The 17,275-nt window shown below is 53.3% G+C and overlaps 5 protein-coding genes across 5 annotated transcripts; 3 read left to right on the forward strand and 2 right to left on the reverse strand.

Moving 5' to 3' along the window:
• Nucleotides 1–83: 83 nt before the first annotated feature.
• Nucleotides 84–2,837, reverse strand: T069G_03679 (methyltransferase domain-containing protein; the record flags this gene model as incomplete). Its single annotated transcript, XM_056170889.1, has 4 exons — nucleotides 84–1,898; nucleotides 1,961–2,275; nucleotides 2,363–2,743; nucleotides 2,826–2,837. 4 exons carry the CDS (start codon nucleotides 2,835–2,837, stop codon nucleotides 84–86), a joined length of 2,523 nt encoding a protein of 840 aa, XP_056031781.1.
• Nucleotides 2,838–5,172: 2,335 nt separating this feature from the next.
• On the forward strand, nucleotides 5,173–6,648 carry T069G_03680 (protein kinase domain-containing protein; the record flags this gene model as incomplete). Its single annotated transcript, XM_056170890.1, has 1 exon — nucleotides 5,173–6,648. One exon carries the CDS (start codon nucleotides 5,173–5,175, stop codon nucleotides 6,646–6,648), a length of 1,476 nt encoding a protein of 491 aa, XP_056031782.1.
• Nucleotides 6,649–7,260: 612 nt separating this feature from the next.
• Nucleotides 7,261–9,276, forward strand: T069G_03681 (histone acetyltransferases subunit 3 domain-containing protein; the record flags this gene model as incomplete). Its single annotated transcript, XM_056170891.1, has 2 exons — nucleotides 7,261–7,690; nucleotides 7,790–9,276. The coding sequence occupies 2 exons, from the start codon at nucleotides 7,261–7,263 to the stop codon at nucleotides 9,274–9,276; spliced, it is 1,917 nt and encodes a 638-aa protein (XP_056031783.1).
• A 580-nt stretch (nucleotides 9,277–9,856) lies between these two features.
• Nucleotides 9,857–12,753, forward strand: T069G_03682 (amidohydrolase family domain-containing protein; the record flags this gene model as incomplete). The annotated part of the gene is made up of 5 exons (XM_056170892.1): nucleotides 9,857–9,877; nucleotides 9,978–10,064; nucleotides 10,163–11,352; nucleotides 11,469–12,360; nucleotides 12,433–12,753. 5 exons carry the CDS (start codon nucleotides 9,857–9,859, stop codon nucleotides 12,751–12,753), a joined length of 2,511 nt encoding a protein of 836 aa, XP_056031784.1.
• A 772-nt stretch (nucleotides 12,754–13,525) lies between these two features.
• Nucleotides 13,526–15,075, reverse strand: T069G_03683 (HMG (high mobility group) box domain-containing protein; the record flags this gene model as incomplete). The annotated part of the gene is made up of 2 exons (XM_056170893.1): nucleotides 13,526–14,344; nucleotides 14,887–15,075. The coding sequence occupies 2 exons, from the start codon at nucleotides 15,073–15,075 to the stop codon at nucleotides 13,526–13,528; spliced, it is 1,008 nt and encodes a 335-aa protein (XP_056031785.1).
• Nucleotides 15,076–17,275: the final 2,200 nt, after the last annotated feature.

The raw sequence follows: 17,275 nt of genomic DNA on the forward strand, positions 1-17,275 counted from the left end.
CCTGGGTACAGTGTTGGACGATACCCCCATGATTCAATCACTATCCATCCTAGACAATCATCCTAGTCAACTCCATCCAGGCTTTAAATGGTCAGGCTGGTAATGTCAGTTCCACCAATGCGGTCAAACTCGGGAGTAGGAGGAGGCAAGTTCTCCGTCTTGGTGCAAATCCAGCAGCTGGCATACATGTTGACACGGTCGATGCAGGCGCCATCGACGCGAGAGCCGTGGCACTTGGCAGTGAAGCCGTGAGCCTCGAAAACCTTGATGTACCAGGGGCTCAAAGCAGATGTACGAAGGAGCACACGACCGCCCATCTGGAGAGCCCTGTTGAGCTTGCTAATCTGGGCGGCAGCTGCTTGAGAGCCAGTGTCAAACCAGTCCATGCTGTCCATGATGACCGCAACGGTGAGGGTGCCAGGGGTGATGCGTGCAATGACCTCCTCGAGCTCATCGGTGTGAATGCGAAGACCATCCAGAGCACCGGGGCGAGACAGCTTGGCGTGAACCTCGGGGCGGAGATACTCGAGGTGGCACTTCTTAGAGAACTTGCCATCCAAGCAGACGTAATAGTAAGGGTTGTCGGTACCAATGTGAGTCTCTTCAGCAACGGGGTCCAGTGTGTTGACCATGTAGTGCCAGATGGCGTGAGAGCGAGTGTTCTTTGCCTTGCCCTGCTTCACGATTTCCGAGTTGGCATGGTCGTTCTCAATCATGGCGAGCTGGTTCTTGGGGACACCGAGAGCAGCCCAGAGGAAGCTCTCCTGAGCAACCACCAAGTTGCAGATGAGCTTGGAGAGCAGAGCGGGTCGGATCTTGTTGCGCCAGATATCTCGCTGCTCGTTCAGAGTTCGAGCACTGAGGAGCTTCTGGACAGTAGACTGTAGACCAAAGATGCGAGCAATCCAGCGGAAGGCACGAATGGCATGGCGAGAGCCACCAGTATCGTAGAGGCCATAGCCCTTGTTGTTGTGGAAGACGTGGATATTCTTGAGCCAGTATTGGAATGCGCGGCCAGAGAGATGGGGAGACAGCTTGGAGATGAGCAACTTTCGGAACTCGGGGTGCTTTCCCTCACCAAAAATCTTCCAGAAATCCTCATATGGTAGAGCAGTGTACGCGGCAGCCTTGAGTTCCAGAAGGTGGTTTTGAGTGGGGTTAAGGTCAACGGCATGAACACGAGCAGGGCTCTGGGCAAGGTAGGAAATGATGTTGTCTCCGGCAGAGGTGATGGCGAGAACTTTGTCATCAGGGCCAAGCTTCAGCAGGCGCTCGTCAACACGTGCATCTTCCCAAGTGAAGGCATAGATGTACTCGTCGTTGAACTGGGTGTGCTTTTGGAGTCTATCATCGTAGTAGATACGCCAGTGGTGGTTCTGGTAGAAGAATGAGGGGAGAGGCAAGTTGGCAGACAGGTTCTCGACCGCAGTGATGAAGGCCTTGGAACGGATCTCTGGTGCGGATCTCTCAATCGCACGGGTCAGAGCATCTCCTTGGTTGGCAGGGTACAGGTAGGGCGATTCAGTAGCCAGTGCATCGATTCGCTCAATAATTTCATGAGGCAGACTCGACGGCGAAAACGGCTTCTTGTGGCATCCAACCCAGATGTAGTAAGGGATATAGCCGAGAGTGCGATTGCGGAAGTTGGAGTTGAGAACAGTGCCAAACTTGTACTCGAGGTAATCGCGGCGACCAGGCTCAAGGCCAACACGGTCAATGTCGAACCAGGCACGCCAGAAGTTTCGAGACAGCATGTTGACATGGCGATCCACGAGGCCACCAGTGTAGTTGCGGAAAGAGTAGTCAATCTGGTTCTGGACGTAGAAATCAACGACACCCAGAATGCCATGAGGAGCCAGCAGCGAGTTCACAGAGTCGACAACAGAGTAGTAGTCGGGCTGCCATGAAAGTCAGTTGGAAATTCAGCCAAATAAAGCTTTTTTTGACGGCCGATACTTACAATCATAGACAAGCTGTATGAAAAGGTGACTAGGTCAGCACCGCCATAATCCTGGCGCTGCTGGGTGAGGTAGCTGAGCGAAGGAGATCTCGGAGCGACCTGCTTAGACATGCCAGTCTCGTAGTCTTCGAGGCGGAACTTGCGAGCATCTTGGCAGACGACGCGAACGTTTTTCCAACCGAGCCGTTCAAACCGCTTCTTTGCTACCTCGCAGAGAGACGGGGAGAAGTCGACAAGGTACACGCTGGAGAAGAAGTTGGGAACGTCGACGAATTGGGACATGGCTTCAATGTTCCAGCCAGTGCCGCCTCCAACCTGTTTATTTACCAGTTAGTTTCGGTTGTCTTAAGTTTTGTCTACGTCTAGCCATATGGTCTAGATAATGCAGCAGAGGCAACTCACGTCGACCCAAATACGCTTGGTCTTGTTATCGTCAGCAATCTTAGCTTTCGCCTCAAGCTGGGCAGCAACAAGAGCAAGCATGTCTTCGCGACCGCGAAGAAGAAGCTTGCGTGTGGCATCATAAGCCCCGGCCTGCTTCTTATAGAAGCTCTCTAGAGCGTCCTGCTGGGAAGCCTTGGAATCGCCCTGATGGGGTTTGATGAAGCAAGAGTAAAAGAACAGGAAAAAGGACCTGAGAACTCCAGGTGTATCATTGCCCTGCCCGGTGCCTCGCGAGGCAGCCAAACTTGAAACGGCAATACCACCTAAAAGAGTGGCTGCTATTCCAGCATATAGAGGATTTATCTCGGTGCCAAAAGGCATAAAGTTTATGTTACCACCCTAGGGAGAAGAAAGTGTCTGGTTAGCATAAGAACCCCCTCAATGGCAAGGACGAGAGAATTGAGAGCACTGGAGAGCTTACAGGAAAAGCCATGGTATTCTCTCATTTTACCAATTGAGAGAATAGAGGGAAAAGATTGATCACAAGCTAAGGATGTGTTGAACTCAGCTTCAGGCAAAGGTTGAAAATGGTGGGAAGATGAAACTGAGAGAGAACAAGTCGAGCAGAGAGGAGGAGACAAGAGGATAAATAGGAAATAGAGAAACTGGGAGACTTGGCTCTGTCCAATCCAGTCCAGACATGCACATGTACATGTACAGGTATCAGTAATAAGGCACAAGTGCGTGCATCAACTCCAATTCTGGCACCTCCACGGCCATTTAGACGCAAGCGAGACCCCTTTTGGGGTTGCAGCAGGCCTGGCAACCCACATTGAAGGCGGGCAGCATTATCTTTGGGCGTCGAGTTTGTCCGTCCGTCCATACAGAGTACAGTAGTCTACAGTCCAGAGGCGCGTATTATCGGCCGTGCTGGGCGTTGGCCTCGATTTGGCGAGCAGCATGAGTTGAACACAGTACGCCTACTTCCACGCAACCCAGAATCACATGTCAAACGCTTGCTGTCAGCGAGAATGGAGCACAGGGATCATCGTTCTTTTCGCAATGGCTTGTGACTGCTTCAGATCCATGGATAGCGCGCGAAAGAGCTTCTGGAGCACGGTGGTAGCCAATGGCTGAACCACATGCTTGGGCAACGAGCGGTGCCAGGGGGCATATTGTTGGGCAGCACACGTGCAAAATTGTTGAGAGATTGCCATCTGGGAGACGGGCGTGCTCCATAGCAGTTCCGTGGTAACGGCTTTGGGTCGTAGCTTCATGCGGGATGGAGTAGCTCAGGGATCTGGAGGGGCTCTGTCTCTGTCTCTGTCTCTGCTTGGACACTGTCCACCCTGGTACTGTATGTATTGAGCAGGAGAGTAAAGAGCAGGCAGTGAATAGCTCTCCACTAACAATTGAACCTGGGGAGGGGAATTGAGTGCAGGTGGGCTCATCGAATAGCTCCGTGTTGGCGGGGCAGCGTGAGTGGGGGATCCCTATGGGTTCAAGTTTGTATCGTCCAGTGCCATTGAACTCTGGCGTGGGGAACTCAAGGCTTTTTGACCCTGTTGATGTCATGCTTTGTACGTGTAGCAACTCGTATTGAGCAGTGATTGCATGTGAAACGCATCAATGTATCGTTGCACCGCTTGGAGCATTCACTCACCCGTTCACCCAGTCACCCATTCGCGCTTGGCAGCCTCAGAAGAGGATCGGCGAGCCATGAAGCGTCCATGGAAATGTCTCGGGATTGCGCTCAGCGCGCTACAAGGCACCACAGTGCAAACATGGTGACACCGGCAGAATGCACCAGCCCACGCCACAGGGTCTTTACTAGAGGCCATGTCGACACCTTGAGTTGAGGGTGTTCTATCAGCCTATTTGTGGTTGGAACAAGTCATCGATGCTAGTACGAGCATGGTGGAGCCAGCATTGTCTGGGGAGCGCCAATCAAGCAGGGCATCCACAGCACATGCAGCGGAGAGCCAGTTCCGTAGGGGGCTTGTCTTGGGGTCTTGGGGGTCCTGAGCTGAGCTGAGCTGGGCGAGCTGATTGTGGGAGAATTGCCACACGACACCACTCCAGTGTTACTCGCAGACTGTATCTTTCTCTGTCAACGTCAAAGGTGAAATGGGTGTCCAGATTTTCAATGGATGTTAGATGACTTTAATTGACAAGGTCCGGCGGGGCAGCGATGTGGCTCGTGTGGCTGGTGCAACAGGCACCGGTATTGCTTGGGTACTATTGAATGTACCTACGGAAGGATATATCCTGAGATTGATATCGCCAAGTCACCATCGCCTTACACGCCTAGTTAACGTTTCTATCGATCAATCCATCTTCTTTTTCAACCACGATCCCAGCAGGACCATGGCTGACTATTCGTCTCCTGGCCTCGCAGCTTCTGGAGCTGTAGCTTCTCTCAGCTATGCTTCATCCAACTCTGCTCCAAGTCAGGGCCATTCTCCTCACTTCCACGTTGTCAAATATCTCTGGGCATGTCGTCCAGTATTTGCCTTGTATTCGCATTTCTTTTTGCATTTCTTGAACACAACTAGCTCCAAATGTTCAACCATGTCTATTTGAAGTCAATATAGATCGGTCGAGCATACGGGAGATTGTGCGGGAACAAGCCGCTCTATAGAGGCAGTTGTTGGTGAGATGGAATGCACGAAGAGGCGCATACCTACAGGTAGACACCACCCAAAGGGCTGGGGCACAGGCCAGATGACAGTATGGGCAGGCTGAAAACATAACCCGGATCATAATTTAAGTCTCTATATTGGCTCTTATCCGCCAAAACCAACCGTTCTTCAATTTCCAACATCGGAATGATCATGGGAGAAGTACAAGCCCTCGAAGCCATTGACGTTGCCCCCGACAGCATCTGGGGCGATGAAGACGAGACCATTGTCTATGCCCAAGTGCTTGGACAAGGAAAGGCTGTCATTTTCCGTTTCCAGCGGAGCGATGACAGCTTGCCTGAGTCTTTGCCAAGCCGGATTGTCTGCTGCTATCACGACCTCGAGGTGCCAGATGGGACATTCACTTTCCAGGATCGCAGCTCAATGCGGAGCGCTTTATGGTCTGCCATAGCCACGGTTTGGCCTGATTGCATCAAGGATCCCGCGATTGGCAACCCTGGTATTGTGGTTGATATCCTTCCTGGAGAGACCCAGGAGATTGTCGGGAGAGCTTACCAGGAACCACTCTTTGATCAATATCTCGCCCTCCTCCATGATATCCATCCAAGCGACCTGGTTGCCGGGGGCCATTCTCCTCGTATTTTTGATATCTCCGAGATTGTCCTACTCGAGGTATTGGGCGGCAGAGGCTGCTCCAAGCGAGTGCAGTTTCAAGATGCAAGGAAGCCATCACCCCTTGTCTTCAAAGGAATTGATTTTCAAACATACCTGCAACTTCACGATGACGACGACGAATTTGCCCGCACCACGGTCGATGTTTGGAGATGTTCTACCAAATTAATCGCCAACATGCCACGCCATCCAAACATCCAATCGCCACCACGGTATCTGGTATCGGTGCGCGACTCCGATCAGAACCCTGTGCTCGTTGGTCATCTATCGACCTACTTCGCTGGAGGTGACCTTGGCAACGCAATTGAAGCAGCCAATGCAGGAAAATCGCAAATCCCCTTGAAGCAAAAAGCTAAATGGTGTCATCAAATGTGCCTGGCAATAACGCATACCCACCGGGTCGCGCATACTTACCACATGGATATAAAGCCTGGGAATTTTGTTATTGACGACCAAGAGAACCTGATCCTCATTGACTGGGAGCAAAGCGGTGCGCCAGCAACCACACTCGCCCCCGAGGCAGACGGGACCTGGGACGTGGAAGAACAAGGTACGAATGAGAACGGATCGCCGAAACTGGTCTACACCAAGTATACGGGCCCAGAACGTCGCAATATGCCGGAAGGCAGTGGACGGGAGAGCTTCAATATTTGGAATGTCTTCCCAGAGTGGCAAGCGAGTTGCCCTAGAGCTGTCGAGTTGGCCGAAGTGTTTGCGTTAGGGAGGACCATGTGGATGCTTCTGAGCCAGACAGCCAACAACTTTGACGAGGTTGAGCACCCCAATGATGTTCAGGTCATCTGGGCAGGTAAAAACGATCCTCCATCCCATTGGGTCGAAATGGTGGAAAATTGCATGAAGGTCGATCCAAACGATCGTCCATCGTTGGACGACCTGGTGGATTTCTGGGAAGGCGAAGCATATTCTTTTAAACCGCAAGCCTCTTCTGGCTTTGAGGCTGCGCGATTCGATCTATGTAGACCAAGTTGATACTTATGTCTTCGAAAAAAGGGGTTAATGCTAAGTTTAGGCCTATAAATCGTTTGATGCCATACTAAGGCAGATGGTCGTAATAGGGTAGGCTCCCCAGTAATGCTGCCAGAGAAAAACACTGAGAGCATGCCTCCAAACAAATGGAAGGCTATTGGATTCACAATTTACGTGTTATTTGGACTAATAGAATTCCAATTGTTTCAGATTCAATTGAATTCAATGGCCCTTTTCACTTTTCTCTCTCTCTTTTCCTAACAGATGTGTATTGTGTCATCAAACAATTATAAGCTTCAATAAGAGCATATTGTTGCTCTGGTAGCAAAATGTCACCATTCCTACGCTAACCGTTTCAAGTGAGCTCATGCTGATCACGTAACCAGTTGTTCGGAAAAACATCTCTTCCGACGTCATCAATCTCGACCGCGACAGAGTCCCCCATTCGATGCGCTGCTTCATGCGCTTACATGAGGCTTAGACGCGACAATGGACCCATGGTCTCCCAGCAACTACAGCGCCGGGTTTCCATCAAACAGTCATCGCAGGCACTTTACTCATCTGCGCCTCCATCTGTGAACTGCTAGGTAGCGCCTGCGACTTACATCCACCATCATGCCTCCCGGATCTGGACAAAAGGGCACAGGCAAGAAGAACTCGGCCGCCATGCAGAAAGCAAGCCGGAATTCGACGCCGGTGCCGGCCCCGGCATCTGCACTCCCACCGCAGGAGTTTTACGATCCGGACTACCTCAATACTAGAGTCATTTTGTTTTCGAATCTTGCATTTGACAACCTGGTGGATCAGGGCGCCTCTAGCGCTGCCGTCCCCGACTCGCGGAGCATTGACGCCATGCTTGATAAGCTTAAGACGCTCATCAATATCATGGAGAAGCGCTCCACGTTTTACGACCGCGGAATGAGATATCTGGCCGACGAACGGAAAAAGCGCCCTGAAGACATGCGTGTGGATGGAGGAGAACCGGAGACGAAAAAGTCCAAGCATAAGCGCAAGAAGGGCTCCGATAACCTTGCGCCGGGCGATGGTAGCCAAGGTATGTCCAAGCCCATGCCACTTCATTATCGCATCTAATGAAGCTGGGCCATTGGGTGTTGGGATCGTTGAGAAATCTTTTGCTAACCAGTCACAATAGAGCGATCCTCTCCGCTGAGGGATTCGAAACGGAAGCACGTGCGCGACAACGACGACGCCAGCTCGTCGCTCTCACCCATCGCCGGCGGAGCATCACCAAACGCCATGGAGACAGACGAGAAGCCCAAGAAGGAAGAAAACGAAGAGGAGGAAGAGAGCTCTGAGGACGAGGGCGCACCCCCTAGGCGCGAGCTGCCCCAAGCACAAACATTTGGCGAAGATCCATCCACCTTTCCAGACCCCACCATTTACGAAATTTTACCCACCTACGATGGCATGCCGGATGAAGAGAGAAAGAAGATTTACTCTGTTGCAGTGTATCCGAAGAGTGATCTGGCCGATATGATCGCCGGCGACCCTCCGGACAAGGACTTTAGCAATGCGAAGCCGAGCAGTCAAATTAACTTTTCGACCTTTTCCACATACATTGACCCCTACTTTCGGCCATTCTCAGAAGAAGACTTGGCGTTTTTGCGAGAGCGCAGCGATCGTGTGACGCCCTTCGTCATGCCCAAGCGCGGCAAGAGGCATTATACTGAGATCTGGGCTGAAGAGGATGGTGCCATGTCCATTGACACACCTCAACAGAGTCGCGACAAGTTGCCACCAAACCAACCTCGCGGCAGCATTGATAACATGAATGACGGCGTAGCTGAGACGGATGCGCTATCTATCGGGCCCCTCGCCACAAGATTACTACAAGCACTGCGACCAGAGTCGCGAACACAGTCCTCCGATGACAAGCCAACTACGAACGGGGTTACAAATGGCGACATTAGCATGAACGGAGATATAAACGGCGACGAGCCGAATGGCGTTGACGACAAATCCAGCCCAGTGCCGCCTGCTACCTTTATGGTGGAGTCATCAACGGAGTCATGGAAGAAGGCGACACATCCCAAGCTTGAGTATGCCCAGGTTGAGGAGCGGCTTAAACAAGAGCTTCGGCATATTGGGTTTCTTCCACAGGATGGCATTGAAAGCGAATATGATGGCCATTTTGACGACGAGGTTGCGGGCAGACTGCGGCTGCTGCAAGCCAGACTGAAAGAGCAAATGCTCGTCAACGGCGCGCGCAAGGCACGGCTGATGGACTTGGTGCGCGAGCGCATGGCCCACCAAGAATACCAGACCATTCTCGAAGATCTGGACTCGCAAGTCAACGCCGCCTATTTGAAGCGCACGCGGACAATGGGCAAGAGCAAGAAGTCCAAGCGCCCCGGAGGTGCAGGTGGAGGCAGCCATTTTGTCGGAGCGGCGGCGGGCATGGCGCGGCCGGGAATAGGCGACCTGACCAAGACGCTGATGGAGCGGCGACGGAGGTGGATCGACACGATTGGATCCGTCTTTGACGACGAGAATCTGAACAAGGTCCCCCGAGCTGAAGACCCGGACAGCTCTATTTTCAAGCCGGACGAGATGGCGGAGTTGATAAAGAAGGAGAAAGACCAGTGGGATGATGAGATTGAAGAGGAATAACCAATTTGATCTCAGGTGAGGGTGTTTCTGGTGTTTGGCAGGTCATTTCGGAAGACTTCTATTGTATTGTCAGTTTTGAAAGGGTGGGCTGGCGTTTGGTTATGAATCGGCTTGTTCTGTATCATGAAGCGCCTTATAAGATATATATCCATATGATTTATTTTGTTTAAAGCAGCAAATGCACAAGTAAGATTATGAGATTGTCAAGATGAATATTTATTGCAGACTCAGGTGGATGGTTGATGCATTCTGGAGTTCAGGGTCCAAATGCCCAATTTAGCAGATGCAGCGGGACAAGCGCGCTGAGCCACAGCGGCTAAAGGCTTGACCCCCATATCACTGGCGGCAATCTCGATAGATAAAGGTGATGAGGTAACATCTACAGGCCGCCTCCCCGTATCAGCGATTCCTTATCTCTAGACGAAGAATGGTCAAGAACACGCATCCAATGATTTACCTGCGGGGAAAGGCTGAACGATGATTACCTTTGCTCTGCTACGACTCAGATCTTTTTTTTTGGCTTCATTCTCCCTTACAGCTAAACCTGGCTGCTTGATTGATTGTGTTTGAGTGAGACACAATGCACTTGGTACCGAAAGAGGTGCGTCTGACGCTATCCCGGCCAAGCACTTGGCTGCCTTAGTACATGTAGCTCTGGTGGATCGATCTGTCTGTGGCTAACCACCAGCAACTTGTCGCAGCTCGACAAGCTCGTCATCTCACAGGTGGGCTTGCTGGCGCAGAGGCGCCTTGCCAGGGGTGTCAAGCTGAACCACAGTGAAGCAACGGTACGGACTCACGAATATCACTGATCTTGTCATTCACATGAGCCAAGACAAATCACAAGTCACAGTAACACTAACGACTATAACTTAAACTGCAAAAGGCTCTCATCGCAAACAACCTGCAAGAACTCATCCGCGATGGCAACCACAGCGTCGCCGATCTCATGGACCTCGGGTCTACCATGCTTGGCCGTCGTCATGTCCAGCCCTCCGTCTGCGCCACCTTGACCGAAATCCAGGTTGAGGGCACATTCCCCATGGGCACGTACCTGGTCACTGTCCACAACCCCATCCGCACAGACGACGGCGACCTGGAGCGCGCCCTGTACGGCAGCTTTCTGCCCATCCCGGACAATGAACAGTTCTTCCCTCTCGCCGCTCCTGAGGAGTATGAAGCCACCGCACAGCCTGGCGTTGTCGTGGCCGTCAAAGGCAAGGTGTCGTTGAACCAGGACCGCAAGAGAATCAGGCTCAGGGTGACGAGCAAGGGAGACCGGCCCATTCAAGTCGGCTCGCATTACCACTTTATCGAGACAAACCCGCAGCTGGATTTTGATCGCGAAAGGGCATATGGTTACCGGCTTGACATTCCGGCAGGCACCTCAGTTCGCTTCGAGCCTGGGGATACCAAGACGGTGACCCTTGTGGAAATCGGGGGCAACAAGGTCATTCGTGGTGGCAACCACATGGCGACTGGAGGTCTGGAACTCTGGAGAATCAACGACATCGTTGCCAAGTTACAGCAGGCTGGCTTCGCACACACGCCAGAACCCCTCACTGACGCTATTCACATTGATGCGTTCCAGATGGACCGTGCCGCGTATGCTACAATGTTTGGCCCAACGACAGGCGACCTAGTCCGCCTTGGAAATACGAGTCTATGGGTCAAGGTCGAGAAGGACTTCACCGTCTACGGTGACGAGTGTAAGTTTGGTGGTGGCAAGACGCTGCGTGAGGGCATGGGACAAGCAACCGGGCGACTCGATGCCGATTCTTTAGACATGGTGGTGACCAATGCTCTCGTGGTTGACTCGACGGGCATTTACAAAGCCGACATTGGTGTCAAGAACGGACACATTGTAGGAATCGGCAAGGCAGGCAACCCCGATGTCATGGATGGAGTATCGCCGGGGATGGTCGTGGGCAGCTGTACCGACGTCATCGCTGGTGAGGGAAAGATTATCACGGCTGGCGGCCTCGACTCTCATATTCACTTCATATGCCCACAGCAGGCGGACGAATCTCTTGCATCTGGAATCACCACATTGTTAGGAGGAGGTGTGGGACCTAGGTAAGTGTCACTGACTTTTTTTCTCCTTCGCCCCGACGGTCGCTGTTGTCCTACATGCGATCGGATTTCACCTATTTGATATAGGGTCTGGATCCTGGCTGATGTAAGTCATGCAGTGCTGGCACCAACGCAACAACTTGTACCCCGGGAAAGAACTATATGCGCCAAATGCTCCAAGCTTGCGACAATCTACCTGTCAATGTCGGCATCACTGGCAAAGGTAATGACAGCTCTCCCGTCGCCCTACGTGAGCAGGTCGCCGCCGGAGCCTGTGGTCTCAAATTGCATGAAGATTGGGGCAGCACTCCAGCCGCAATTGACTCGTGTCTGACGGTTTGCGATGAGCTCGACGTTCAGTGTCTCATTCACACCGACACCCTCAACGAGTCTGGTTTCGTCGAGTCCACTATCGACGCCATCAAGGGCCGCACCATTCACACATATCACACCGAAGGTGCGGGCGGCGGCCACGCCCCAGATATCATCTCCGTGGTTGAGCACCCCTATGTCCTCCCCTCATCAACCAACCCTACTCGGCCATACACCATGAACACCCTCGACGAGCATTTGGACATGCTCATGGTCTGTCACCACCTGTCTAGAGACATCCCCGAAGATGTTGCCTTCGCCGAGAGCCGGATTCGCGACAAGACTATCGCCGCCGAGGACGTGCTTCACGACCTCGGCGCCATCAGCATGATGAGCTCCGACTCGCAGGCCATGGGGAGATGCGGCGAGGTCATTCTCCGGACTTGGAACACGGCCGACAAGAACAAGTCGCAAAGGGGGCCTCTGGAGGAAGACGTTGGGACGGGCGCAGACAACTTTAGGGTGAAACGCTATGTGAGCAAGTACACCATCAACCCTGCCCTGGCCCAGGGCTTCAGCCATGTCATTGGAAGCATCGAGGTGGGCAAGCTGGCGGACCTGGTGGTCTGGGATCCGGCCTGGTTTGGAACCAAGCCGTCACTCATTATCAAGAGCGGCCTCATTGCCTTGGCTCAGATGGTCAGTCTCCTCTCACTCCCCTTTGAACACACTCTATCTTGAGTCAACAACTAACTATCCAAATCTCCGTAGGGTGACCCCAATGCCTCCATCCCAACCGTCCAGCCCATCATCGCCCGCCCCATGTTCGCCCCTCTCGTCCCCCAAACCAGCATTCTCTTCGTCTCCAACGAATCCATCGTCTCCGGCGCCATTGCCTCGTACGGCCTGCGCAAGCGCGTCGAGGCCGTCAAGGGATGCCGTACCGTATCCAAGAAGGACATGCGCTTCAACGACACCATGCCCAAGATGAAGGTCGATCCGGAGAGCTACATTGTCGAGGCGGACGGGCAGGTGTGCAGCGCTGAGCCGGCGACGAAGCTCCCTCTGACACAGGCTTATTACGTGTATTGATTGATGTAAATAGAATGCTGTAGTACCAAGTTTTAAAGCAAATGAATGCCATTTCAAAGTCACCAGTTCATTGTAGATAGGGAAACAAGATATGAAGAGTCATTTTGCTTAATCATTGCTTTCATTATCGCATACAAAGTTCGGCCGTTCAAACAACGAACTTGAGAGACTTAAATACACGACGTAACAAGTTCCGCCCTTCCCTCCGTTTGGTCCCAGAGAACTACCTAGCGAGAAATAAAAAAACCAAATCCGGATGCCCTTTGATGTCCCTTAAGAAAAAACCAAAAGGGCCATACATAAAACGAGGAAAAAGTAGAAACTATGCGCCCTAAAAACCTGATTTTATACGAACCGCCATATGCCGGGCGATGGAAACAAAGTCGGAATGAAGCGAGAGATATAAGAGGGAAAACCTTTCCCTAATTCATGCTCAAAAAAACACGCAAGACGGACTGTATCAACAAAGCCCAGCAAAGGGGAAAAGGGGGGCGAAACAAAGTCGCGCCCCATCTCCGCCGCCGCCGTTCTCGTCTGAGGTATCATGATTCCTTTCTCAACCAAAAAAGAGAAAACCAAGAGCCAACTTTGAAAGAGAAGACACGAACAACCCCTTCGGCTAGTTTTTGCGGTCCGCAGCTAGTATGGCACCGGGGTGAGTCGTGGAAGAAAGCTTTTGCTCTTCCAGGGCGCCCTCTGTTGCCAAATGGACCTGGGACAAGCATGCGGGAAGGGCAGCTTGGATTGCTGCTAGTTACCCAGGTTGCATTACTCAAGAGCTCTTAGCCTTCTTGCGTCCTGACTTCTTGGGCTCCTCCTTCTCGGGCTCGGCGGCCTTGGTCGACGTCCTTCTCCGCTTCTTATCCGGGCTGGCAGGCGGGGCGACCTTTGGTGTCTCAACCTCAGCAGCAGGAGTGGCAGTCTTGCGCTTGCGGCTGGAGGCGGGCTTCTTGGGGGTCTTGGCAGGGGTCTCCTCTTCTTCGCCATCTTCAGCAGCGGCGGCAACCTGCTGCAGCTGCTCGGCAATGGCCTCTTGGTCGTTGACGGGCTCAGCCTGGGCGGTGGCCTCCTTGAGCTCAGGCATGGGGATGTGGAAGTCCTCGGCGTACTTAAGCGCCTCCTCATCGGTCATGTTCTTGGCAATTGGGTTTCCGTTCTTGTAGGAGTGAACGCGAGCGTTGTACAGACGCAGGTTGTACTGGTAGGCATTGTTCCAGCCCTGCTTCTCCTGAGGAGTCATGTGTGCCCACCGTCGCTGGCCCTCTTCCTGAACGGCGCCCTTGGGGGCATCAGCTCCCAGGTCGTTGGCAATGATGGAACGGGCATGCTGCATGTAGAGGAAGTAGGGGGTCAAGGGGCGCTTGGGGGCGTTGGGGTCGTGAGTGCGCTTCTTGCGCTCCTTCTTCTCCTCAACTAGAGGAGTCATGTCTGGGATGGGCATGATGAGCTGGGCAGCAGCATCAAAGGTGTTGAGCAGGTCGCCCTGGGGGCCCTCTGCAGTACCCTCGCCAAGGAGGAGGTTGGTCTGGCGAATGTAGTCATTGGTGAATGACCTCAGAAGCTCCAGAATAGTGGTGAGTCTGCCAACGGCCTAATTGAGTTAGTTAGCAAATTGTTCAAAAGCTGATATTATTGTTTTGGAGAAATTTGGGGCAATGAAGATGAAGAAAAGTAATTCGAAGTGAGGCAAGGTTGCTATAGCATTGCCGCTACTCGACAGCTTCAGGCAGCATTTCAGTGAGACGCGGGGCTCGGCCAGCCTCAAAAGTAAAAAATGAAGGGCTTGCAGTGAGTGCTGGTCGCGTGGAGCTAGAAGCAATGGGCAAATGTGATGGGGTATGAAATCAAATGAAATATGAGATGCACGAAGTGAGACTGGACGTGTGTGTCTGTGTTTTGACTCTTGCTGCCCGGTTTCATAACAGCTGAAGCGAAGCCTTGCCACACAAGAGGCACAGCCAACTGCCGGCTCACTCGACGTCACTCGAGCAAAACAGAAAGCATTGAAGCTGAGCAGATGCAGTCTTGACACTAGCGCGTGTCTCTGGCCGCATCGCCCGGAGCAAATCATTGACGGGGGAGTTGAGAGTTGAAATGAGGGTTGAAGCACAGGCTCTGGAGCGATCAACTTACCGAGTCACGCACGCGCAAGAAGCTGTCGTTGTCGACAACGCGCTGAGGCACGCCGGGAACAGGCCCGGGAACAGCTGCTGGGTGCAGGCCAGCGACGACGGGCGCGGGCACCATGGTGGGAGGAGGCACAACGGCCACAGGCAGCGCCTTAGCCTTTTCCTCAACTGACTTCTTGGGCGGGCGAGGCATTGCGGGAGATGATGGTAGCTGTTAATCTAGCGGCAAAAAGTGGCTGCTGGAGAGGTTCTGAAAAGCCGGCGCGTTGCTGAGAGCGGGCACTGGCGTTGTGGTTTTTTTTCTAGCTGTAGCTGGAAGATGCGCTGCTGCTGCTGCTGCTGCGATGGTTCTGAGAAGCCCGCTGAGAGCGATCTAATGGATAGCGGGATGAAGGTTGAGGTGGTGGATCAGGGACGGGTTTGGGTTTTTTGGGGGATGGATGAGTGCTGAAGAACGGGGGGAAAACAAAATTTCGGGGGTTGGGGCTGGTGGTGGGCGGTGCGCGCAATAAGTACCTGCGCCCGGGCTTTGGGGGGAGCGCGCAATCAGCGCAAAAGCGGCAGCAGTGGTCGACTTTTTTTTTTTTTTTTTTGCTGTCCCGGGCTGGACTTGCGCCCCTCCTCTCTCCCCTCCCAGGGCGTGGTGCTCCGTCACTTGGTCCGCTGATTGATCGTGCTAGAGGCACCCACAGCATTTCTGGCGCGTAAATCCAGCGGCTGGTCTCATTGATTGATCCATCCATTGCACCAGACACATGCAACGCACCAGACAGAAAAATTTGCGTACATCCATAGGCGCCTGGCCAAGCCCAAACAGTTGAGCCAGTGATGTCTCGCGCGCCCGCTGGGAAATACCACATCACGCTACGGAATCCATCCCAGGCCGTGCTCAACTCTGCTCTGCTCAGCCCAGCTCGCTCAGCTCAGCTCGAGTCGATTCCGGAAGCACGGCCATGCCCTGGGCCCTTCTGAGAGACCCCGCACGGCGCTCGCCAGCTGGGCCGCTGGACTCTTCCTCCATGGACTCTGGGCTGGGCTCAGGACTGCTAGACTCCAGTAGTATGTAGAGCTCAGCCCGACCTCGGTGTTTCCTCCAGGGCCCTGGTGCTCGATTTCTTGTCGCCGGCCGCGATCCGGCAATTCGTCGCACTCTGGTGCTACTGTACAGCGCTTGCAGCGCCCCCCTCGGCCTCTCGTCAGCGCACGCTGGGCATCACTGCGCTCACTGAGGTGCCCATGGGTAATTGACGGGCTCAGAACCTGACACAACGATGATTGTCGCCTCCGTAACGTGTAAACCTGTCAACCGTAGCTGTCAGTCCGTGGCTTGTTTTCTCGCGACAACATCCACCTACCGTACTTTACAGCACAAATCAATCCTCTCAACGGCTATCCATGGATTCTTCCATGCAACTACTACTGCCAGTCTCCAGCATAGCCACTACATGATGCAGCTCAGTTTGGGCGGTCAGTCGCTCGCTCCACATGCACCTACGCTCTTTCCCTCAGAGCTGGATTCCCGCCTGCGCAGGGCATTTTTGATTCATGTCGGGTCATTTTTTTACAAGTACCGAGCATGTACTTTGTGCGTGCTCGCTTACTCTTTTTGGTGTAATGGCATTTCGTCTTTCTCTCATCTTCGGTGATGCTGTTGTCGTTGTTGCTCTTCAACTATGCCATGCTGTCTAGCTGAGCCCGGCGCGTGTCCTGTGCTGGTTCTGCGCTGCCAACAGCGCCGTTACCGACCTTCTAGAAAAGCCGCTTCACCAGCTCGGTGGTTCAGCAATACCTGCTGGCTACCTTCTGAAGCACCTAGATGGCGTCCCTAAAACGACGCAGCGATGTCCGATCACTTCTGGGATCCGACGAGCCAGCCGCTGGTTACACTGGGACAGCAGCCAATTGAAGCCCAAGACGGAATGCTAGCGGTCTCTCGGCGACTGCTGGCGCCGCGGCGTACGTGGCGTACATTTCAGCACGATGATGAATGCCCCTCACCACTGGAGTTTCAGCGCACGCCTAAAAGCGGCAAGTGATCAATGGGAGCCTTGGAGCAATTCTTGTTGACGTGTCTGGTCTGTAGCGTCCTGGCCGATGGCCGCTGCTGCTCCTCGCTGATCTGGCCCCCAGTGGACGAACAGACAGCGCGCCTTGGGCCTTTGTTGGGCGCCTTTGGGTCGAACGACTTACCCCGCCTCTGCCGCGCACCACCTCATCGTTCGACACAGTTCCCTCGCTCCTCTGCATCCCCAAGTCCAGCTGAGCGGTATTTTGCGCTGGAAAAAGATGGATTATAGTTGAAGCTGGTGGCGACGAGACAGTCGTGGGAGCTGTGGAAGGATGGAGCACGCGCTGGAGCGTGAGTGAAACATGCAGATGGTCGCTGTATTTGG

Source organism: Trichoderma breve, chromosome 2 (genome assembly GCF_028502605.1).
Source record: "Trichoderma breve strain T069 chromosome 2, whole genome shotgun sequence".
In the NCBI taxonomy this organism is placed as follows: domain Eukaryota; kingdom Fungi; phylum Ascomycota; class Sordariomycetes; order Hypocreales; family Hypocreaceae; genus Trichoderma; species Trichoderma breve.